Source organism: Anguilla rostrata, chromosome 11 (genome assembly GCF_018555375.3).
Source record: "Anguilla rostrata isolate EN2019 chromosome 11, ASM1855537v3, whole genome shotgun sequence".
Classification (NCBI taxonomy): Eukaryota; Metazoa; Chordata; class Actinopteri; order Anguilliformes; family Anguillidae; genus Anguilla; species Anguilla rostrata.
In genome coordinates this window covers 34241478-34266485 of record NC_057943.1, presented here as the reverse complement: position 1 = coordinate 34266485, position 25008 = coordinate 34241478, and the positions used below count along the sequence as shown (strand labels likewise).

Sequence of the window (25008 nt, the reverse complement as noted above, 5' to 3'; positions counted from 1 at the left end):
ATGTTGTATGCTGCAAGCTCTTGGTCTGGGCAAAGGATTTCATTACATTTTTTTTTATCTTGGAGGGACTCACCTGGACAAATAGTTTAGAATGACCACGGTGTTCAATGACCAGTGAACAAGAAAAGGTGTATTTAGGGCCGTCTGGGTAGTGTAGAGGTAAAAGCACTCGTCTACCAACGCAGAGCCGGTGAGGGTATGAGCCCTGATCGTTGCATTAACGACTCTTACTGGTTGGTCGGGGCGCCTGTTCAGCAGGGAGGGGATCTGCGTGAACCTCGGCACGCGTTATGCTCTCCCAGTGAAACTCCTCATGTGAAAAGAAGCGGCTGGCGACTCCACGTGTATCTCCTCACGTTCTCCTGCTCTCCCCCCTCCACGTGTATCTCCTCACGTTCTCCCGCTCTCCCCCCTCCTGCTCTCCCCCCTCCACGTGTATCTCCTCACGTTCTCCTTTACCTCCTCCTCCCCTCTCCCCCCCCGCAGGCCATGGACAGCGCGAACGGCAGCGCCTCGCACTACAACGACACGCCGTGGTTCCTGCTGGAGTGCACGGTGCGCCTGGACCGCGACAGCCGGCGCATCGCGCTCTTCCTGCTCTACCTGCTGCTCTTCATGGCGGGCCTGGCGGAGAACGGCGTGGTGCTCTGGGTCAACTGGCGCCGCCGCCGCTCGGCCAGCGCCGTCCTCTTCTGCGTGCTCAACGTGACCGCCTCGGACGCCATGGTGGTGCTGGTCATGCCCTTCTTCATGCTGGAGGTGATGATGGACAAGGTGTGGCTGTGGGGCCGCTTCTTCTGCAAGGTGACGCACCTGGTCTACTGCGTCAACTTCTACAGCAGCTCCTTCTTCCTGGCCTACATGACGCTGGAGCGCTACCGGGCGCTGGCGCGCCCGCCGTCGCCGGGGACGCAGGCCGGGGGCGGGGCCGAGAGGCGGCGGCGCGCCCTGGCCTGCGGGGGCCTCTGGGCGCTGGCCCTCCTGCTGGCCCTGCTGGAGAACGTCCACGTGGACCTGCTGGAGTGGAACGAGCCGGGCTGCTACATGATGCCCGAGTACAGCTACGTGGAGTGGTTCACCACCGTCACCTTCCTCTGCCTCCTCTTCCAGTTCCTGGGCCCGGCGACCGTCATCGTCACGTGCAACGTGCTGATCGCCCGGGCGGCGCGGGCGGCGCCCGACGTGCAGGGCGGCCGGCGGGACGTCTGGCTGGTGCACGTGTACTCGCTGGTGTTCGTGGCCTGCTGGCTGCCCTACCACCTTGTGCTCTTCCTGATGATGGTGGACGACCTGGACCCGCGGCTGCTCAGCTGCAACGCGGTGGAGGTGCTCTACTTCTCCTTCAGCGTGGTGCAGGCCGTCTCCCTGGCGCACTGCGTGGCCAACCCCATCCTCTACAACTTCCTCAGCAAGAGCTTCCGCGCCAACCTGGCCAACGCCGTGCTGGAGCGCGTCCTGCGCCCGTCCGCGGCCGGCGACCAGGGCCGGGGCGCCAACCAGGCGGGCGGGGGCGGGGCCGGGGGCGGGCCCAAGGAGCGCAAGCTGAGCGACACCAGCACCAGCCACTCGGACGTCCCGTCCTAGGAGAGAGAGAGAGAGACGCCGACCGGGGGGAACAGGCTGAGAGGAGTCCCCCCGTGACTGCCCTCCGCTTGCCAAAACAAAGAACTGTCGTATCCTGCAGTACGCATGACCCCCCTAAACCCCCACCCGTCTGACCCCCTCCCGCCACCCCCCCCCCCAAAAAAAAATGTCTTGTGGTGGTTTTGTTGAGTGTGGTTTGTGGCAAATGAATTTTGCTCACCCTGCAGGGCCCCCCTGCTGTTTTCTTTGGGCCTCAGGGACATTGTAAGCTGTCCTCTGGCACAAGGCCCACTCCAGCGCTCCAGGAAGGAAATGTCTTCCCTGCCAGTACCCCCTCCTCCCCCCCCAGCGCTAATATTGAGGAACTGCTGGATCGCAACTTTCCAGGGAACACAACAGTGAAGATTTAGGAAGGCATCACCCAGCTATTGTTTGTTTTACTGTTTGTCAGTGCTTCTAATGCCAGTATAATTCCTGTTTATGTGATTATGTGAGTGTGAGAGTATGTATGGTAGTACGTGAGAATGGGGGTACAGGAGTATGCGAGTGTGGGAGTATAGGAGTGTGGGAGTATGAGTATGGGAGCATGTGAGTGTGGGAATATGTATGTATGTATGTGAGTATATTCAGGAATATGCGTGTGTGGGAGTATATATGTGTGTGAGTATGTTCAGGAATATGAGAGTGCCAGAGTGTGTGAGTATATGAGTGGTATTTTAAATCTAAAAAAAAAACGACAGATTCCAACTTCCCATTTCCTTTCCCCAGGCTATTTTGATACAAAGCTTTATTTTCAGTTTCAAATTAACCATGAACACCAGCGATTTCCTAGGTCAAATCCCTTCCTTTGCTTGTACCGTCACAAAATATGTGTGGTTTAGTGAAATGACTGAGATAAACTGTACATATATTAGACTTACTTTTAAACTGATGTATTTTATATAGCGCTATCTAGTTCAATAAAAAAAAAGTAATGCTTCAAAGATTTAGAAAAAGTTACCTGCTTGTTTTGATTGCTGAAATTTGTGAGGAAAATATTGAATCAAAATTGTTAAGAATGTTTATGTTTCATTTCATGAAGCCTTCCATTTGGATATCTTTGCCTTCAAAGCCTTACCTGCCCTCTACCATTCCTAGTCATCCTGGACTGTTGTGTACTTTGAGAGGATCGTGGAGAGACACCACAGTGTACCTGGGCAGTGCTGAAAATAAGGGTACAGGTTGTCTCACCCAGGTTACATTGGACAGGCTTTGCATATGATTTGTTAACTGTGAAGGAATTGTTACACAACTGTATACGTGAAGATGTATAAATCATGAGTGTATCCAACAGCATGTGGTGTCTGACTGAATGAAGTGCACTTGGACTTTATTGGTTGTGTCCAAAAAAGTATGTGCTGCCTGATAAGCATACTACGTACTGTTTTAGTACACATTGGGCAGCATGCAAAAAGGCTTTGCATCATATATATGGGACCAAAATGGTTGTTTACTTCCTGAAAAGTATGCTCCCAATTATACTCGGTGAAACCCCTGAAATAAGTATATCATGCTGGGATTTTAAGTACACTACATTCAGACAAAATTTAGCCCACTTACATTTCTCATGCAGTGTGCTTAGCAACTATACTCAATAGTAGGCAAGAGCACTGATTCGGACACAAAATGGAAATCTTGTAAGCTCATTGGGGGGTGGGGGGGTGCATTGTTTTGTTATTTAAATATCTTGGTACGTACTGGTGTTCATGATGATGTCTATCTTAACAGGTGCTCTAGGACCTGTAGAATGTTTCATATTCAAAAAAAAATAAAAGACCACCTGCCATATTTCAAAATGCATGGGATTTATTCCTACATCAGTTTCACCCTTCTACCCTCCATTGGAAATATATGGTACTGCATGTGGTGAAAATGATGTAGGAATATACCCCATGCATTTTGAAATATGGGGGGTGATCATTATTTTTTTTAATATGAAAAATTCTGCAGGTCCTGGAGCACCTGTTAAGATAGATGTGATCATGAACACCAATACGTACCAAGATATAACAAAACAATGCACCCCCCCCCCCCCCCAATGAGCTTACTAGATTTCCATTTTCATTTAAAAATCTAACTTTTGAATGCAATCCAATTACGATTATCTGCTTATATAAGTACATATAAAATATAATGAAATATTAAGTGTTTATATACAAGTTTAGATACAGTTAAAAGCATTTTTAATCATGAAAAAACTGGTTTAAGCAGGTGTGTCCAAACTTTTGACTGGTACTGTATATCATCCTGGGATTTTAAGTACACTACATTCAGAGAAAATTTCACATGCTTTCTCATCCACTGTACTCAACATCTATACTCAATAGTAGGCAAGTGCGCTGATTCAGACATGGTCCATGTTTCTAGAGCAGTGGTAACCAACCCTGTTCCTGGAAATCTACCATCGCGTAGGTTTTCATTTCAACCCTAATTAGTCACACCTGACTCTGACAAGATCTCTAGCTGTTGAATGAGGTGTGCTTTGTTGGGGTTGGAATGAAATCCTACAGGATGGTACATCTCCAGGAACAGGGTTGTTTACCACTGTTCTAGAGAGACTGCCAGTTCTGGTCAAAAGGGGTCTTTTTGGGACTGACATCGTCTCCTCTCTCTCACCCCTGAAGATATATTTTTCCACTCGTTTGATGGTGCTGACTACGTGAGCTTGGGGGGGCGGTGGAGGGGGAGGGGGAGAGGCCAGGTCACACGTTTCGGGAGGCACAATTGGAGGAAACCGCAAGGCAGAGTGCAGAGGTCAAGGGTCGGAGTGCACGTCACAGGAACCTACAGGAATGTGTGGGGCCTTTTTCTGGCCCAAAGTTTCACAGTAGTACATCAGCAGTGGATAATGGAGCTCAGCAATGTTACATCACCAAACGCTCTATTTTATATGGGTGCAGACTAGACTGCTTTATCTATAAAGCACAGGACCGTTATTCCTTTCAGCTTCAGTGTCTACGGTATTTAATGAAATCCCATAAATGAACATTTCCATTAAAATGACACTAGTGACAACCAATTATGTGTCTTACTTTTAGTTTTTATTTCATTCTTTTCAGAACAAATGTGTCACAAAGTGTAAAATGTGAATAAAAAGGACAAATATTAAGTGTCTCTCACTTTACAAATTATATAAAATATGGCCATATAAATAAAATTATTTCACAACCTGACTCAAAAAATAAGGCAGGTAATTCACATTGAGAGTGTGCGAGATAAAACACTAATCCATAAGTCCACAAGTTCTGTGGCGTCCGTGGTATAGTACCTGGGTTATCAACAGTAAAAAAGCGCAACATGAAATTACTGTTAAACAGCTGTGACCGTTTTGCTGGCCCTTTGCGCCATCTAGGGGTGAAAATTAGGTACTGTGATTTACCACCAAAGGAGTTGCTTACACAGCAAGTGAATCGAGTTCTCTGAAATCCATATTTGCTGACTTGACCACCTGACGACCACGGTCAAAGTTATTCATCAGGAAGTGACTGGAAGGTAGCAACAAATAAATAAAACATTATTTACAGTCTCTAAGCACCCACACAATATTTTTTTATATTTTAGATCTAGTTCTCATTTTCATGTTACTAATGCAGGTCTGTCTAAAGAACCAAAGCTTACCTGCTGGGGTTACAGTTGAGAATTTCATCTTCATGCGCGCAATGGATCAGTGAGCACTGCAGAGATGTTGAAAACAACATACAGTGCAGTACATAAGTATCGGGACAGTGACACTAGTTGTATTCCTTTGGCTCTGTGCTTCAGGACTTTGGATTTGAAATGAAGCAATAAATATGTGGTTCAGACCGTCAGCTTTGAGGGTATTTACGTCCATATCAGGTGAACAGAACACTATTATGTTCACTTGTCCACAGTTTTGGTCCCCTAAAGACTATTTACAAAAAGGGCTGTAACTCCTACTAGGGTTGCAAAACTTCTGGAATATTCAGAAATCTTTCCATTCAAAGTGTTCCCATTAAATGGACATAAATTAAAGCTGACCATCTGTACTTTGACCTCACATTCATCATTGTTTTACTTCTAATCCAACGTGCTGAAATGCAGAGCCAGAACAACATAAATCGTGTCATCGTCCAAATTGTTGTGGACTCCGCTGTTCTTGTTTTTCTTAAGTAGTCATAATACCAAAGTTTGCTTTCTGCCAGGGATCACTGAAGTTCACATTCTTCTCATCACCCACCGCTACTGACCAAAGCAAAAAAACAGCCAACTGCAATCACACGGGTGCCTTCGACACTTTTATAGTGTTGAAAAGCTAATTACTCACACTGCTTTCTAAGCAATCACCTGATCGTCCAGCTCAGTTTTTTTTTTTCTCTTTTCAGTGTCTTGGCAAATTGGGTACGATGCCTCGAACAGAAGACTACAGAAAAAACTAATAAAAACAGTTAACTTATTACTGATAAAAATGACATTATTGCAACAAATGGTAAATTGACTGCATTCATATAGCGTTTTTATCCAAAGCGCTTTACAATTGATGCCTCGCATTCACCAGAGCAATTAGGGGTTAGGTGTCTTGCTCAGGGACACTTCGACATGCCCAGAGCGGGGATCGAACCGGCAACCCTCCGACTGCCAGACAACCGCTCTTACCTCCTGAGCTATGTCACCGCAACACCAAACCAAAGGAGTTAAAACCATGTTTTTAAATGTAGGCTGTGTTAAGGAAATATGAATCCCTAAATGAGTAGACCTATCGTGCTATCAGCAAAACGTATGCTGGTTTGAACCAATCACGGGGCTTTTGTTACGAGGCAGCGTGGAATTTCGGTTGGCTGACTCAACCTGTTAACTCCGCTGCTTACTGAGAGTCACAAAGCCCTGCTCACCCATGACTGTAATTTTACACTCAGTGAATATTGCACCGCTACATGGGTCGGCATCACTGTCCAGCGATGGCAGCTGTGGTCTCCTTAGGAAACGCCTCCAAACACACACAGATAAATAAAATAAATACAAAAGAGAGAGGCGTGAACTGCCAGTTTTCAGTTTCAAGGTAAACACATCCAGCTGCATCCACTGATATGAGTTGAGTATTGCACATCGAGTTTAAATCAATGAGCAGCACTGTAAAATACCACAACATGCCTGGGGGCGGGGGTAGGGGCGGGGCCGGGGGGGCGAGGCCAGGGGCGGGGCAGTCCAGGGCGTGGTCCGCCTTGCGCTTGCCCGGCGCCTCTGTTTACAGCAGATAAAAGTTTGACATGATTTAAAAAAAAAGCAGAAGAAAGGACAAAGAATCTATTAAAAAAGAGGAAATCTTCACAAGGCCAGACCCAAAGATACCACAGAATCCTTCCTCTTTAATAGAGTGGACAGACAGCTGGAGGCCAAAAGCCCAGCCGTTTGACACGTTCACCTCAGTTTCATTTCTCGTCTCCGCTCTTACTCTGATTTCCATGGCTTTAATATGGAGTGAAATGTATACCTCTTCTGGAAATCATCGTGCATTTCTCCAGTGGACTGTCAATCCTAACGTCTTCTGCTCCCGGTGCAGAGATTAAATCAGATTTAATGAACAGAAAAATGCTGTGCATGGGGTGGCATACGAAAGGCAATCTTGAGAACAGGCCAATCAATTCATCCGGGCTCATAATTTAGCATACTGTTAGCACTTCTTCATGCTAGTCTATCAAGGAATGGCAGGCACAATGTACCACATTTATGTGAAATGTGGTAGTTCAGCAGCTATAATCTCAGTAAAATGCCAGTGGAATCAGAATCACTAGTATGAGGTGGAAAAAGATTAATCTTTAATATTAGGAAGTAGAACCATGTCACTATCTGGCAACCCCAGTGCTTGAGATCTATTCTCCAGAGCTTAGTCTACTTCATCTTCATTTAGATCAAAACCAAGAGACCAGTGCAGCCGTCAATCAGCTACCCAATCTTAACGTACAACTCTGAATTCTGAGCTCTCTTCATGTTACGTTCGAGAAGAGAACAGCAACTCTCTGTGGGATGAGGACACAAGCGATAATTATCGTTAAAACGTTCAAAATTCTTAACGTCAGCGTTGAACAAAACACATCAAACTGAAAAAAAAAAAACTAAATCGCAAAAAAAGGGAAACATCGAGACTGAGGCAAATTCCCATAGCCCAGAGCAAACGAGAGCAAGATATTCATACAAACTTTATTTACGTACAATTACAATGCTGTACATACATTATCAACCGTGACAAGAACAGCAGTAATAACAATATAACTATATAGCTGTACAATTCATCATCGCTCTCTTTTTAAAGAACAGCTGTTAAACCAAACGCTGTGCCTTTAATAGAGAACAGTTGGTCTAGACCAATGCAATTACTACTGCATTCTACTGAAATACTTAATTACTATAATACTGTTTACTGTGATGACAGAATTTGCCGGTTGGCTGAAAACACTGACGATACTATCTGCTGGCCTGCAATTACAGCACGGAATGACATCGGACTAGAAAAAGGGTCGGCTGGTCTTCTGTCTTCTTTCTACGTTCACAGTGTTACAAAACGAGTGTTACATTTTCCCTGCCTCTATGGGTTAAAAAAACGCACACAAATTGGAACGCATTTACTTCAACAAGGACGTCTGTCATTGCTCATAACTTCACTTTGCCTTCTCTTATATGCAAACAAACAAAAACAGGCAATTCTTAATATAAAAATTTAATATATAAAAAAAAAAAACCTAAAAATAAAAAGCATACAATCCTCATTCTTAATGTCGGATTTCATATTTCAAATTTTTAAAATTTATTCTGTCATATGACCAACTGGCTTATTGCACTGACTCGAGCTCCATGAGGATACAGAGCTGTGAGACAGGGATGTCTGCCTTTGGGGTCAGATCCCCACACCCCCATTGATCGTCTGTTCCAAAAGCGGTGGCCAATCAGGTTTCAGCGGGGCAGAGACTGACCATCTGTTCCAAAGGGGGTAACCAATCAGGTTTCAGAGGAGGCAGAGACCGATAGGTCAACCCAGGCTCTGGAGGACCGCAGATAACCCTGGTTTTTGTTATCAGCTTAAAATCTGCCACCATTTTAGACCCAACAAAACCAAGGCTGCGTTTGAATACTTGAATAATGCATCCATCCTTCCTTGTGACCCAGAAGTGCTCGAAACGTTTAATAAATATAGAAAGGTAACATGATCTGTCCTTGTTCCCCTCCTGTTCACTTTTTCAGAAGTGATTTGAACAAACAGCTTGCAGCGATGAAAAGATTATACCAAATAAGTGGCTGAAGGAAAGAAGACATACGACACTGAAACAACCATTAAACAAAATTAAATTTACAATACCAATTTTAAAAAAGTCCACATAATGGAATTGTTAAAAACACTATTTATGATTTAATTGAGGATGTAATGGGATCAGAGCACATACAGTACTGTGCAAAAGTCTTAGGCACCCTAGATTTTTAAATATAATATATAGTATATATTTAGTCCTAGATGTTTATTTTTTGTTTTCTGCATTAGTGTGTCAGTAGAAAAGAGCAAATTTGAGATTTCCAAACATGAATTTTCCAAAAAATGAAATTTTACAGATACATTTTTGTATTTTGTTAAATAAAGTAATATTTTAAGTAACAGACTACTTTTCAGATAAGAACTTGATCAAGGGTCTCTGGGATTACCTGGAGAGCCAGAAGCAAGCGAAACAGCCAAAATCTGCAGAAGAACTGTGGCAAGTTCTCCAAAATGCTTGGAACAACCTACCAGCCGATTTTCTTATAAAACTTCCGGACAGTGTACCTAAGAGAATTGATATAGTTTTAAAGGCGAAGGGTGGTCACACCAAACATTGATTTCATTTAATTTTTAACTATTTACTGCTCTTTATATTATTTTCTTCGATACTTATAACCTTTCATTTCATTATTTTTGAAAGCATCTTAGCTGTACAGCATTTTTTTTTTTACAGATACCTAAGACTTTTGCACAGGACTGTACACTACGCTGGGGGGTTTAAAGACACTGAGAGCCTCCAGAACTGGGCATCCTGTTCACATCACTCACATGTCCTGTTCACATCACTCACACGTCCTGTTCACATCACTCACACGTCCCAGTCACACTGGCGGCTGACCGGTTTAGCATGACCGAAAGCTAACGCTCAAGGCTCCGAGGAATTTATCCTGAAATACAGATTTCAGTCCCCATTCCAGATCTTTCTCCTTCTTTCTGTGGAAGTGAATCTTCTGAAAACAGATCCAAATAATTCCTTGTGTTACTTTACTTCTCTCTGTGTCTTGCTGGTGCTTGCATGCACGGGGTTGGAGTCGGTGTGGTTGAACGGTTGAAGCGAATCTTGTCTGGGGGCAAGCGTGAAATAGAGAGGACTAGCGTATGTGCGGAAGGATGAGAAGCAGTCCAGTAGGCGTGCTCTGGGATTCCCACGCAGGTGAGCAGGAAGTGAGGTCACGGACGCCCAAAGGCCACGGGGCCTGAACACGGAGCCTTGCCTGGTGACGCGTCGTTTGCTTGTGCTTTGAATCCTTTGAATGTTCAGCAATTTCTTTAACGCAATACATCAGCTTTGCCAAACAAAAAAAACAAAAAAAAACCAATATGGCGACAGATAGCCACCAAATGGCAATCCACATCAGTCAGAGAAAACATCTATTGCTTTTGTTTTGTTAAATTGTTTCTGTGCTTTTCATTTGTAAGTATAGTCGTGCCTGGTCTTCTGTTTTGAGAGTCTTTTTGGCAGGCTCTCCCTGTTGTTGGTTCAGTTTTGAATTCAAAAAGTCTTAATATGATTTTTTTTTAAAACATAGAAATCCATCTGTGCAAAGGCACAGACACACACACAAGAGTCTTGTGAAGACAAGTGCAAGGATCCATTCACCTTCAGGACAGCAGCCGATTCCGACTCCCCTTTCTCCACGAGAAACGGCTGCTGAGCTAACCATTCGGGCCCAGGGGGAGTTAGGACACCCCTCTCCTGGAGTTGGCGCGGCTCAGGCTGGCGGTGCTGCTCTTGCGGCGCAGACCAGGCGTGAGGAGGGCGGGGGGGGCGTCGTTGGGGCAGCCGTGCTGGAGCAGGATGTCGGCGCACTCCTGGCTGCCCGACTGTCGCGCCAGGGTGAGGGCGCTCTGGCCCAGGGAGTCCCGCCCCTTCACATCGCTCCCGTACTGCCCAGGGGAAGAGGGAGGAGAGAGGAGTGAGGGACAGGGGAAAAAGAGGAGAGAGGAGTAAGGGACAGGGGGGGGGAAGGGAGAGACGGGGGCGGTGGAAGAAGGAGAGGGTGGCGGTGTAATCTTTCAAATTTCAGGTTGGGAAACTGCCGTTTTCACTTCAGCAAGGTACTAAATCTCAACTGCTTCAGTAAATGTCCAGCTGTTTAAAGGCATACTGTGCAGGATTTTTTTTTAGCCTTGCTGTGGTCCTGTGTTTACAATCAAAGTAGCCGGCTGGATAGCTAGAGGTAATGTTTTCTACAGGTCCAACAGAAAACACGGAAACTCTGTGTCACATTTAAACCTGTATTATGCATTTTAGGAGTCACTCAGGACAAGAGCTAAATGTCGAAATGTGATGCAGTGTTGCCATATAATACCGTAACACAACCGTAATACTGTCAGCTGAGATAAATGATGTGCTGTCTCTGTTCTTTGGGTTTTATAAGTGAAATTCGGTTGAGCGTAACTGAGTGTAACGGCCAGTGACAAAGGCCCAAGAATTCTGTCGGGTTGCGGTCGGGTCAGGTCGAAAGGGCGGCTCACCCAGACCAGCAGCTGGGTCATGACCACGTCGCCGAGCTGGCAGGCGGCGTGCAGGGCGGTGCGGACGTGGCGGGGGCTGGTGGCGGTGGGCGTGGTGGGCGTGGTGGGCGTGGCGGGCGTGGTGGGGGCGTTGATCTCCTCCTTGGTGCTGTGGGCCAGCAGGAGGAGGAGGGCGGGCAGGTCCCTCTGGGTCACCGCCGAGAGCAGCCGGGTGGCCGCGCTCCCCATCGCCGCCGGCAACGGCGCCACAAACAGCTTCTGCTCGTACTTGGCCCGGATCCAGGACTCCCGCTCCTCTCTGCGAGACAGGAGCACCAACACTCCGCACTTATCTGCCAGACTTTATTATATTACATTTATTTGGCAGACGCTTTTACCCAAAGCGAAGTGCAATAAGTGCAAAAAAACCTTCAACAACGGTATTCTCAAGCTTCCCTGAGACTGCACTCCTGAAATTGTCCAAGTGGGTGCAGAAAAGTAACTTGTTACTCAGGCAAAGCAGTAAAGGGAAATTAGAAGTTCAAACTGGGCTGTGCTACTTCATAAAAAGCATTATTTCTCATACAATACTTGTTATTGCAAAGAAATGTCATTTCTGAAAATTGGCATCAATCTTTTCAATTGAAACATCGGACATGTGTTTCAATGTGATCAATGTGTTATTACTATATCGCGGGCTAAAATAACATTTAGTAAATGTAATAACACTTCCAGCAATCATATACAGAGAGTAGGTCCCAGGACCCACTTTTTTTATCCTCCCTATTGTAATGCTATGTCCACTGGCACCTCCCCACCCCCTACCCCCCGCCCCCCACCCCCTCGAGCCGGCCCTCACCGCGAGGCGTCGGGCCGGGGCTTCTGGTGGCCCAGGGTGCGGCTCTCCCACACGTTGTTGGCGGTGTGGTTGCCGATGGCGCTGAGGACCAGGGTGAGCTCGCGCGGCCAGTCGTCCAGGTCCAGCGAGCGCACGCGCGACAGGTGGGTGCCCAGGTTCCGGTGGATCCCCGAGCACTCGATGCAGATCAGCGCCCCCAGGTTCAGGCTGGCCCACGTCGGGTCTGAGGGGGAAGGGGGGAGGCAGCACGCCCTGGGACTGAGTGGGAGGCTACAACCCAGGAAGGTCTCCAAAAGTTTTACCATGACACACAGACACACACACACACGCACACACACAAACAAACACGCACGCACGCACACACACACACACACACACACACAGAGACAAACGCACGCATGCACACACACGCACACAAACAAACACGCACGCACGCACACACACACAGACAAACGCACGCACGCACACACACGCACACAAACAAACACGCACGCACGCACACACACACAGACAAACACACGCATGCACGCGCACACGCATGTTCACACGCACACACACACACAGAGTTACTGAAGAGGGACAGAGAGAAACTCACTGGGTGCTCCGCAGTCCACACACTGGCCGTTGCCCCTGGCATTACGGATTGCCTGTACCGCTACCGCTTCACTCTGGCTGTTCCTCCGCGCCTGGAAACACACACACACACACACACACACACACACACACACACACATTAGCTCGGACTGAAACAGTGGTGTTGTACGTATAGGGAGATTCTTGCTTCCAGGTTCTCCTGCAGTAGGCCGCACTGAAGCCTGGGACTCGCCTTGTTTCTGCTGCTCTCACAGGACTGCAGGCTGGCCAGGATCTGGCTCTCGATGGCCTGGACCCAGGCATCCCGGTCCTCCATGCTCTGTGCCTCAAAGTGCCACATCTGGCCCGAGCTGGACACCATAATGAAGTCTGCGTTCTCCTCCTCTGCAGAGAGGCACAGTGAGTTTTACACAGGAGAACCTTCTGTTTCGGCTTCTGATCAGAAACACAGGGTTACCCCCCTGATGGAAAACCTGCCATTGTGTCACATGCATCTCAAACGCACACACTTATACACACACACACACGCACATGCTCTCTCACTCACTCGCATGCACGCACGCATGCATGCGCACACACACACACAAAATCTGTGTCCAATAATGCAGCAGTTAGGTATCAGAGAATGTCAAAGGGATCTCAGACAGGCTGTCAGACAGATAGACGCATGGTTAGATACGCTGTCTCACAAAAGACAGACAGGCAGGCAGGCAGGCAGACATACAGACTGACTATCAGACAGACAGACAGACAGACAGACAGACAGACAATAAACAACGGGACAGCCGCATGCTCCACCCTCCCTGGTCCTATTACCTGTCTTGTAAATGTTTCTCAAACTACCAAAGTTTTTCAATTTCCACATTTTGCGCTTGGCTGCGGAGCACGAGGTTAGCCATAGTCCCAGGCAGGCGGAAGGACAGAGAGAGGAAGCGAGAGACGGACGAAGAGGTAATCACAGAGAGAGGGAGAGGAAAATAAATATCAGGCAGAATAAAGCACAGCTGTTCCTTCGGTACCCTTGAGGAACAAGCGGAAGAAGAAAAAGAAGCATCATTAAAACATGCTAAGGGCTCCTTCAATATGAGTTAATCCCTTCATCCTTTTCTTTTGTATCTGTGTCTAACACTCTCATGGGACACCTTTATCATAATTCACACTTTTTTTATGATTTTTTTTTTCTACAAAGCGGCTCCGTCGCATTTCAGAGCAATCATTGCCCCCACCTCTGCTATGGATTTGGGAGCCTGCAGAAAAGTTCAAGCCCCCTCTCCTCAAAAAGCGCACGATGGGAACCACTATCGCCAACTGTGTGTTTCCCAGCGACTCACAGCCACGGGCCAGATTCAGTATCAGACCGGACCGCGGGGCCCGTTCAGGCACAGGAACAGTGACATAACAGGATGAACCACCCTCATGCGGAATCGTTAACATTCACACGATCTACCCCGCAGTTTAAACAAAAACTATTCTCTTAGTCGTGTTAAAAATTATTTCTTGTTTTCCACTTTCTTTTCCTCACTAAATATTCTCAACACTATTTCTCCTACTGCTGGACGTTCTATACGCACTGTCGGGCTTCCCTATTTTGCTCCGCCTCTCGACTGACCCATCTCAGCTCCGATTGGCAGCCTGCTCCCATGTCTCTAATTGGCATTAGACACTCACCCTCTGCCTGCCCAAGTGCGGAATCTCCTTTCTGACTCATGCTCTTCTTCCTCCTGTGCTTCTTCCTCTCGGCTGCCGGGGAGGAGGGGGCGCGGTCTCTGGCGGCAGGGCTGGCCGTCGCCTCGGCAGCGGTGTCTGACGGACAGACGTGGTCGTGAGGTCGTGGAACCAATCGTTTCATCAGTTCAGCGTCAAATGCGTTGCCCAGTAAAAGCCTTACTGGACCTTGTGAAGATTAAGGCCTCTTCACCGTAAGTTTGATTAATGATTGAAATGACTCAAATGACATTAGGGAACAAGTCTTCTCTTTAACAGTTACAATTTCAGTCAACCTTAAATTACCTCTCAGAATCTGTGAGTCATTAAGGCCAGATGCCACCTACTGATGATTGTAATTCACATGAGGCATATGGGTGGAAGAAGGGAGGCCGTTTTGTAAGAAGCAGAGTAGAGTTCCCTTCTGTGAAAAACATGCAGTTTCCCCCTTCGTATTTTTAAAAAATAACACCCCCCTATCTCATGCTTTTAAATCATCCTGTAAGGCAACGCTTTGTCACAGTCCTGAAAAGGAACTGCAGTGAACTTTCCGACCATGGCAACAGCCTGGGAACCAAGAGGAAAAAATCTCACAAGCCCTTCACACATGACCGATAAAGTTGTAAGTAATTCAACCGATCAGCCAATCGGTAACCGATAAAGCACCGTTTAAGCGGCTGACGTACCCATGCTCACAGCCTTATTGGACAGCGTGGAGGGACAGCGCTTCAGCACCTTGTCCGCCCGCGGGGACGGGCCGGACCCGCCCCCCTCGTCCACCGTCAGGAGGGCAGTGGGAGAAGAAACAGGAACTGAGGAACGGGCCAGAGAGGACGAGTCAGTTTCACCAGAGACGATCTGAGCAGAGACTGGTCTGGCGCTAGCGGTGCTAGCATTAGCCACAACGCTCGGAGAAATTAGCGGCAGCAACAGTTAGCAAATCTTCCATTCGTTGTGAATGGCCGCGCTACGGATTGCGGATAGTTTTGCTACAAAGGAGTGCTCAGCCTGTTACCAGCTGGAAAAAAAAATGGAGGTCAACTGGGAACTTAATTAAGGGTGCTACTTAAACCATGATAACAATGAAAATTAGAAATCTTTTTTTCTTTATGCATGAAAAAAACATCTGCCTCGATGTAATGTGAATCATGAGGTGTGACAGCTAATATGTATCCAGCTAAAAAAAGCAGTTTTGAAATGATGTTCCCTTTTCAGCGCTGAAACATTTTCCACAACAGAAGACCGCAACATACAATATCTCATTTTATTGGAGTAAGGACCCAACTCATTGTAAAATGCTAAGCTAGCACAACCGAATGACGTCATCCATCGCATCTGCGCCTGTTGCCCTTATCTCCTCACTATCAAGGTATCTGGTTTTACAGGAGTGCCAACGCACCACACCAAATCTAACTCCCTTATGAGTGACAATGTGCTTATAATCGCCTGGAATCGCCTGGAATGTAACAGTGGGGATGTACTCTTTTTGGAAGCTGGCTCACGGTCTCCTGAGTTCGGTATTTCGGGGCGACAGGCCACGCCCCCACTCACCCGTAGCGGCCCCCTCGGGCCCGGGGGGCGTGTCCTTGACCACGCCGTTGAGGCCGGGCGACGGGGCGGCGGAAATGACGGCGCGGGGCGGGCGCTTCCCCGGCACCTTCACCGTCACCCGCAACAGATCCATCTCCTTTCCGTGGACGTTCTGCGTGTAGTCCTGCCGGGTCAAAGGTCAAAGGTCAAAGGCTGCTGTTCACAGCATTGCCACCTTCAGCCCTCCTCGCCAAAGAGGCTGGTGTTCTAATTCCCCAGTCTTAAATTTGCATAACAAAATGGCACTGAAACAGTGCCCCTGGCATGCAGACAGGAAGTCATCAATCATGGGGGTGGATTCATAAAATATGCAGTACCAGCACTGAACACTGGGGGGAGGTGAAGCTATGTCACTGAAACTGATGTGTCAATATGCAGATGACTTTACTTGACAGTGTGTGCCTTTTAAAGGGATAGCCTACCTTCTTAGTGTTTTTTTTTTTTTTTTGGTTTTCAATTTTAGTGTGTGTTCTTTATTGCCCCAGACAGTTTTTGTGTGAGATAAAGCATATTTTAGATTGCTACAGAAGTTTCAGACAAATGCTGGTATAGAAACATTTGGATATTTGTGATCAAAAGTAAGGAAATGTACTTCAAGTAACTCAAAAGTAGCTAGCAAATTGACGTTACACCTCCAGAGGGTGTGTGTGTTACCTAATTATTCTTCAAAAAATTGAGTTTAATCTTATTTGTACTTTTTATATTTTGTACTAAAAGCTATAAAGAGGGAAACTTACCTTTATAATTGTGAATAAACACAATACAATTATTTTGGTCATATGAACTGCCCCTGGAAATGTAGCATCACTGCACAGGCTGCTTTGGAGTTATTTGAAGTGTATTTTCTTGCTTTAGCCCACGATCCCCAGTCCAGCCATCATATAGCTAGCCGGTCACCAGTATCTATAATATCCTTCATCGCCACAGAAACTGTCATGGCCAATACACTGAGAAATAACTCCGAAAGTGAACTGTCCTTAGAAACCGGTCTCGTTTCACGGTTGAGGGCTCGACTCACGTTGACGCTGGTGTGGTAGGCCAGCATCCCGTTACTGGCCAGCGTGACGTACTTCTTCTTCCACTCCTTATTGAGTGAGCTCCCACTCCGCTTCCATAGAAAGCCCTGAGACAGACAGGCAGACAGGCAGGCAGGCAGGCAGGCAGACAGACAGACAGACAGGCAGGCAGGCAGACAGACAGGCAGACAGACAGACAGGCAGACAGACAGGCAGACAGGCAGACAGACAGACAGACAGACAGGCAGACAGACAGACAGACAGACAGGCAGGAGAGGAGACAGGAACACACAGGCCATACGAGCAGGCAGACAACAGCACACCGTGCAGGATCAGACATTCACTGTCTTCTCAACAGAACCTAAAACAGACAAAACAGTATCACAGCTCAGACGTGGGAAGACCAACCCAGTAGTACCAGGCAGCACAACAAACAAAGACAGGTAGACAGGCAGGCAGACAGGCAGGCAGACAGACAGACAGACAGGTAGACAGGCAGACAGACAGACAGACAGACAGACAGGCAGGCAGACAGACAGACAAACAGATGGGGTCAAGGAGAGGGAGAGTCAGTGATACACACCAGGTCCATATCTGAAGCTGGCACAGCACACAGCACCCTGTTTGTCAGGATTCAACATTTCACTGTTTTCCTTCTTCTATACATATTTTTACTCTTTCAAAAATTTTAAAAATATGTATCCACTCTGTCCTCACGAGTTGGGAATGCCCAACCATAGTTATCCATGCTGTCATTGTCACAACCAATAGGCTCACAGGCGAACCTGTCACTGACCTAGAATGCATTAATACATGCAGAACGAAGGCATGCAGAAGCTCCAGTCAGAACCCGTCAAAAATGTCCTGCTGGACGCGTGATCGGACAAGCTGATTGGTCGGCAGGGCCTGTCCCTCACTGACCTGTCTAATGGGGGTTCCCCTCCCGACGCTAGGGTCCGCCTTGCTGTCCGAAGCACGCTTCTCTGAGTCGCTACCCCGGCGGTTCTAAACGGGGCCAGAGAGAGAGAGAGAGAGACAGAGAGAGAGAGAGAGAGGGAGAGACAGAGAGAGAGACAGAGAGAGAGAGAGAGAGAAGGGGGGATGGGAGAAAGGTAAATGTGAAGCTTCGGCAATACATTGCAGTATGTCAGTAAAGCATTCTGGATGGAATTAATTTGAACAGAGCGAGATTAAGGGAGTGCAGTAATTCAGTGCGTTACTGTTTATTTGCTCTTGCAACGTTAGCATCAGCATAGGAAATGCATGTGCATCTATAGTGGGTGGGTGGAGCTGAACAGGCAGCTGAGGCTGAGGATTGTGGGAGAGGAGGCGAGGGGAGGAGGAGGAGCTGAGGAGCGGGTACTGACTGTGAAGAGGGAGGTGCGTCTCCGGGGCACGTTACGCTGGGGCCCTGGGGTGGCGCTCCCGCCCGCGTCCCCCCCCGCCACGCCCCTCCCCATGTCCTTATGGCTGACCACCGGTGTGGAGGGGAGGGAGGACGAGTAGTCACTGCTCTGGGCCCCATTACTGGCCTGGGGGAGAGAGAGAGACAGAGAGAGAGATAGGAGAGAAGGAGAGAGAGAGAAAGAGAGAGGGAGGGAAGGAGAGAGAAGAAGGTGAGAAAGAGAGAGAAAGGGAGAGAGGGAGGGAAGGAGAGAAAGGGGTGAGAGAGACAGTAGGGGAGAGAGGCAGAGAGAGTGAGTCCGCAGGTTACACAGGAAATGAGGCATCTTTCTTTCACAACAGAGTGAATAGGAGCTGTGATAAGAAGCGGTGGCTGACGTGGCCGACGTGGCATACTTTAGAGGTGAACACGCTTGTTTCCACTCTCCTAAAGCAGCTACGGAGGTTGCTATGAGTGTTGCAGTGTGAGGCTTTCCAAATTGGGGAGAAAATTGGGAGAAAAAAGCATATTAAAGTAGCCTGTGACCGAGAAAAGGGGGGGGGGGGGTGAGGGCTAGAGTAGATAAGGGCCCGCATACAGACACCAGGCACAGATCTCTAAAGGACAGCCAGCATCATCAAGATAATAATGTACACAGATGTCATACCCTTCTTACAGGTCCCAAATACACATTTAACTAGAGTTATGGGTTATCGTTTGGGTTAAGGGACCATTCTTCCCCATTTAGACAGGACCCAATGGATTGAAAGTCATGGAGCTTCCCTGTGCTTTTCCCATTTGAAGCCTTAAACCTCCGTGTGGTCTGTCTTGCGCAGTCCTATAATAAATGCAACCGTCACTGTCGTGAAATGTATTAAAACGACTGTTTAAATTGTGCTCGACAATTTACCGTTTCATTTCCCGTTTAATGCTCAATTTTTTCCACTGAGCACATCTGGATATCTCGCATCTATATGAGCACGGACTCCCGTGTGCTCCTGTGTTAAAAACCGCATGAAGAGACAGCGGTTCCTTCATGCGTCAGACACAGAAGGCCCATTCAAGCAAAACAAACTCGACTGGCCCGCAGCGGGTCACAAACGCAGTCAAAGAAGGCTAGTTCTCTATGCGCTGTCAGTGGGGGGGAAATGGGGAGAGCCAGTTGCAAAAATGCTGATGTCGATTCCTCCAGCAAATGTACACATAGACCAATGAGAGTCCAACCCATGACTTACGTGCCCGACACCCTCGACAAATATGGAGCCATTAGTTGGCAATGAGTTATGTCTATGGTAACAATGAGTTATGTCTATGGTAACAATGAGTTATGTCTATGGTAACAACTCGTTCAAAAGTTGTCTTTTAGCTTCACGTCAATGCCCCGGCCATTCTGGCGGTGGCTGGCGCTTGCGGAATGCGACTCTCCTAGCAACTCCCTCAGAAAGTTATGTTGTGCTTGATATCAGCCCATTGCGGGGACAGCATGCTAGTCTCTCAGAGAGGACTGTATTTACTGCGTTTATCAATTCTCTTCCTGCCTCACAGGAAGTACACCTTTTTCCCCACAGTCGACAGATTCATTAAAGTTTCTGCGCAGGTGTTTTGGAATCGCTGCCAAATCGATACGTTTTTCTCTTTTTCTCACGTAATTGTGCGCGGATCAGTTTTGTTTTGCTAGCGTACCCATTCCATCTCTTCTATGTGAAACGCTGCTAGTAAAACATGAACACAATCACTGGAGACCACTGCTTTAGACCAGACCAGACTGCGCGTGTGAAGCAGGTGCGTGCGGTCTGTAGCCACACCTGCGCCACGGTGAGGGAGCCTGGGAAGGGGACAGGAAGACTCACGTCTGAGGCGGCGCGCGTCACTCACCTGTCCAGGGTAGGCTCCGGACACCGGGGTGGAGGCTCCTGAGTGGCTGGGGGAGCTGGGGAGGGATTTACAGGGGGCAGCAATAGACATCTGCCTTTTCATCACTGCCACCCTCTGGGCAGCTGGGCAGAGAGAGAGAGGGTGGGAGGGAGGGAAGAGAGAGAGAGACGGAGGGAGGGAGAGAGAGAGAGGAGAGAGGGAGAGGAAGGAGGGAGGAGAGAGACAGGGAGGGAGAGAGAGAGAGAGAGAAGGAGGGAGGGAGAGAGATTTTGGGGTCTTTTCATTTTTTGTCTAAAGATGTAGTACTACATGAGTATCCTGCTAGTAGCAGTGTAGTAGTACAGGAGTATCCTGCTAGTAATACTACAGCGCTGTTACTACAGCACTGTCCTGCATGCAGTGCTGTAGTAACCCAGCAGTATGTGAGACTCACCCTCAGTGAAGACGCGCTCCACATTCAGCCCGTAGGTGGCGCAGGTCTCGTAGTACGAGCAGCGACGCACGTCTGAACACAGCTGGCGAGCGCGAGCGTCCTCGATCACCCGTGGGTTTGTGTTGCTGATCTTATCTGGAGCAGGAGACCGAGCAATGCTGAGAGCACATAATCACGCACATACACCTACACACACAGACAAACACACACACATATACACACACACACACAGACAAACACACACACATATACACACACACACACAAACACACACGCATATACACACACACACACACACATACCACACACAACTACGACCAACCAAACTACACACACACGCACACACACACACACACTTGCATGGACACACACAACTACAACACACACCACACGTTGGCCCCATCATTTACACTAGGTTGCTGTTTCTCCATAGCAGCTAGTTAGCCGTCTTTCATGCAGTAAAACTGGCAAATCTGCAACATCAAAATTTTTTTAGGATCTTATTTATGTATTTCTGTTTAAATTTATGTGCATAAACTTCGGTAAGTGGAAGTGGGAGTTTGAGCGTTACAGAACAATGACTGACACGGCCACATTTAAAAGGATGTGGTGCACTGGGGGGGTGCTGTCCGTGTGACTGATCACGCAGAGATGGAGGCGTGCTGGGCCTTGGGTCTTATCAGTCTTTCCCTCCCTCTCTTCCACTACCCCTCTTTTTCTTTCCTTCCCCTCCCCTCACTTCCTCACCCCCCCCCCCCCATCTCTCTCTCTCTCTCTGTCATTCTCACCCTGGGTTCCAACCACGATTAGAGGAATCTCCGCGATATTGCGGTGTGCACAAAGATGGCTGTAGTTCTTGTAGACCTCCTGGAAGCTGGCCTCGTTCTCCAGGCTGAACACCAGGATAACTGCATCCACCCAGCTGCAGAACTGCAGAGAAGCAGAGGGGAGATGAAGGATGGAGGGGTGAGGGAGCAGAGGAAAAACAGAATATGTATCTCTGACAGACAGCAGCAGTCTTGGCGTGTTCCGCATAGCTAATAAAACTTACGAGCTCATGCACGATGCATGTTGTTTCTGCAGCATGCGTCACACATTAAATAAAACAAGAAAATCTTGTTGAAGAAAATAATGATCTTGCACATGGCCATAATTTAAATATAAAACTGTATACTGATACATGTTATTCTTTAAATATACGCTGGACATTGCATTTTGTAGAGCACTTCAGTCAGAACATACCACATCCATCACAGCCCTAGTTTATCACAAGACAGGATAGTTAAGGGCGATTTAGCAGGTATTAATTAGACAGACCAATCGTAATGCATTTTGGGCAATCCAAAAAAAGATTATTGCGTGAAAGGAATGAGCTAGACTACAGAATTCCTACAGGGAAGGAGTATGGATGGCGTTGCTTCAGTAACAAACAGGAATATCCCACTGCTACAGTGCACTTTACACAGTTATTTTACACAAGCCGCACAGTTTCCACAAAGTCAAAGTTGATAAACTTTAGCGGCCACTTCGAAATAAGATGTGCTGAAATTCCCTCTGAGTTCTCAGTTGGCTTCTTATATTTAGAATATTTATTTTATTACTCGATTTTAAGAGATAAGACTGTATGAGTTTGTTACAGTGTTAACCTGACACCTGATTCAGTTCATCTTCACTCTTAAGAATAAGGAATAGGGCTACTCAATAGACTCACACACTGGTAAATGCTAATGTATAACTGACACATTTTTGTGAAAGAATCCTAATAATAGCATAGATACAGTGATATGCAATAGTTTGGGCACCCCTGGTCAAATTGCTGGTATTGCGAAGTTAAAAGAGGTCAAAGGAACCTCTGTAGGGCGTTAGTTTACACATATCATATTTTTTTATTTCACGCATAACTAATTCTTATTCTCTGAATTAAACAGACTGAAAAAATTCAATAGTAAATGTGGCATGTGCAAAAATTTGGGCACCCTGTCAGTCAGTACTTAGTAACACCTCTGGCAGAAATCACAGCTTCTTGTAGCGGCTAACAGTCACTCTATTCTTGCTTTATGAATTTTTTTCTCCCACTCTTCCTTGCAGAAACAGTCTAGTTCAGAAATACTCTTCTTCTTATTTGCACTGCATGTTTGAGATCTCCCCACAGACAGTTCTGTAAACTATTCTGGTTTACTATACAGAATACTATACTATGCTGGTTTACTATACAAATCTATACAGGACACCCTTGCTGTCTGTGGCTGTAGCTGGTGTTTATACAAAGCTTCAATTTCTTCATTGACTGGGACATTAGCTTTTGCATATCACTGTAAGAGTCAAAAGTCATGCACATTCCTTAATGAATCTGGGTGCAATTGTGCATAATTAGTTAGAGACTCTGGACTCTGGATCAGAAAGAATGCCTGGCCCTAGCGATGGCAATGTACCATTTTATTGCTCTCTCTCAGAACGGGGAAAAAAACCTGTCTCTCTGTTCTGCTTTTTCTCCCTCTTTTCCTCTCTCCTAATGCAGTTTGTAGCTGATCCCTGCTCCTTCTCTCTCTCTCCCTCTCTCTTAGTCTCTTTCTCTCTCTCTCTCCCTCTCTTGTTCACACACACACACCTGTGCATCTGGCAGCGTTGACTCCTCTCTGATCAGCAGCAGGTGACTCTGACCATCTGCTAGCACCTCCTTCTTATACCTGCCTCCTGAGGGAGAGTGTGAGACAAGCAGATGGGAAATCAGTGCTGTAACAGGTGATTGACAGGTACAGAGATCAGTGCTGTAACAGGTGATTGACAGGTACAGAGATCAGTGCTGTAACAGATGATTGACAGGTAGTGAGAGGGTAAGTGTGTACCTTCTTGGTTCTCCAGGGGAAGGTAGGCCCCAGTGGTGAATTTGTGGACCAGAGCGGATTTTCCGCTGCGTCGGCTACCCAGAACCCCCTGTGTGGAGGGTCGAAAGAAAAGAGTGAGGTGGTACCCACTGCATGCAAACACACGCACATGAACAAACACACAAACACACAGACTCTGTGGTACACACACACTAACCTGCACACCTTTCCTCCCCCAGATGGGTGAGGGACACATTGTACACTGATGTACACAAACACAGTAAGGAGAGAACAGACTGACACAGACACAGTGAGGAGAGAACAGACTGGCACAGACACAGAAACAGTGAGGAGAGAACAGACAGACACAGACACAGTGAGGAGAGAACAGACAGACACAGACACAGTGAGGAGGGAACAGACAGACACAGACACAGTGAGGAGAGGACAGACTGGCACAGACACAGAAACAGTGAGGAGAGAACAGACAGACACAGACACAGTGAGGAGAGAACAGACTGACACAGACACAGTGAGGAGAGAACAGACAGACACAGACACAGTGAGGAGAGAACAGACTGACACAGACACAGACACAGTGAGGAGAGAACAGACAGACACAGACACAGTGAGGAGAGAATAGACTGACACAGACACAGACACCGGGAGGAGAGAACAGACTGACACAGACACAGACACAGTGAGGAGAGAACAGACAGACACAGACACAGTGAGGAGAGAACAGACTGGCACAGACACAGAAACAGTGAGGAGAGAACAGACAGACACAGACACAGTGAGGAGAGAACAGACAGACACAGACACAGTGAGGAGGGAAACAGACACGACACAGACACAGTGAGGAGAGAACAGACTGACACAGCCACAGACACAGTGAGGAGAGAACAGACAGACACAGACACAGTGAGGAGAGAACAGACTGACACAGACACAGACACCGGGAGGAGAGAACAGACTGACACAGACACAGACACAGTGAGGAGAGAACAGACTGACACAGTCACAGACACAGTGAGGAGAGAACAGACTGACACAGACACAGTGAGGAGAGAACAGACAGACACAGACACAGTGAGGAGAGAACAGACTGACACAGACACAGTGAGGAGAGAACAGACAGACACAGACACAGTGAGGAGAGAACAGACAGACACAGACACAGTGAGGAGAGAACAGACTGACACAGACACAGACACAGTGAGGAGAGAACAGACAGACACAGACACAGTGAGGAGAGAATAGACTGACACAGTCACAGACACAGTGAGGAGAGAACAGACTGACACAGCCACAGTGAGGACAGAACAGACTGACACAGACACAGCCACAGTGAGGACAGAACAGACTGACACAGACACAGACACAG

General features: G+C 47.4%; 2 protein-coding genes across 4 annotated transcripts in view; one reads left to right on the top strand and one right to left on the bottom strand.

The window, feature by feature from the left end:
- The first annotated feature begins 473 nt into the window (after positions 1-473).
- Positions 474-2916, top strand: gpr182 (G protein-coupled receptor 182). The gene has a single exon (XM_064299520.1). It carries the CDS (start codon positions 490-492, stop codon positions 1582-1584), a length of 1095 nt encoding a protein of 364 aa, XP_064155590.1. The 5' UTR covers positions 474-489; the 3' UTR covers positions 1585-2916.
- Positions 2917-7762: 4846 nt separating this feature from the next.
- LOC135234678 (arf-GAP with GTPase, ANK repeat and PH domain-containing protein 2-like) overlaps positions 7763-25008 on the bottom strand; it is a 34387-nt gene continuing 17141 nt past the window's right edge. For 2 of the 3 annotated variants that reach the window (XM_064299516.1, XM_064299517.1), the window contains exons 3-19: positions 23643-23730; positions 23405-23490; positions 21585-21726; positions 20797-20931; positions 20364-20485; positions 18472-18636; positions 18026-18109; positions 17107-17211; positions 16050-16212; positions 15185-15310; positions 14463-14597; positions 13611-13670; positions 13027-13178; positions 12796-12886; positions 12201-12423; positions 11363-11660; positions 7763-10771 (exon numbers count right to left, since the gene is read on the bottom strand). In XM_064299516.1, the coding sequence (XP_064155586.1) occupies positions 10565-10771; positions 11363-11660; positions 12201-12423; positions 12796-12886; positions 13027-13178; positions 13611-13670; positions 14463-14597; positions 15185-15310; positions 16050-16212; positions 17107-17211; positions 18026-18109; positions 18472-18636; positions 20364-20485; positions 20797-20931; positions 21585-21726; positions 23405-23490; positions 23643-23730 (2382 nt within the window). In that variant the 3' untranslated portion in view covers positions 7763-10564. The remainder of the gene's footprint in view (positions 10772-11362; positions 11661-12200; positions 12424-12795; positions 12887-13026; positions 13179-13610; positions 13671-14462; positions 14598-15184; positions 15311-16049; positions 16213-17106; positions 17212-18025; positions 18110-18471; positions 18637-20363; positions 20486-20796; positions 20932-21584; positions 21727-23404; positions 23491-23642; positions 23731-25008) is intronic. The other variant, XM_064299518.1, reaches the window with a different exon arrangement.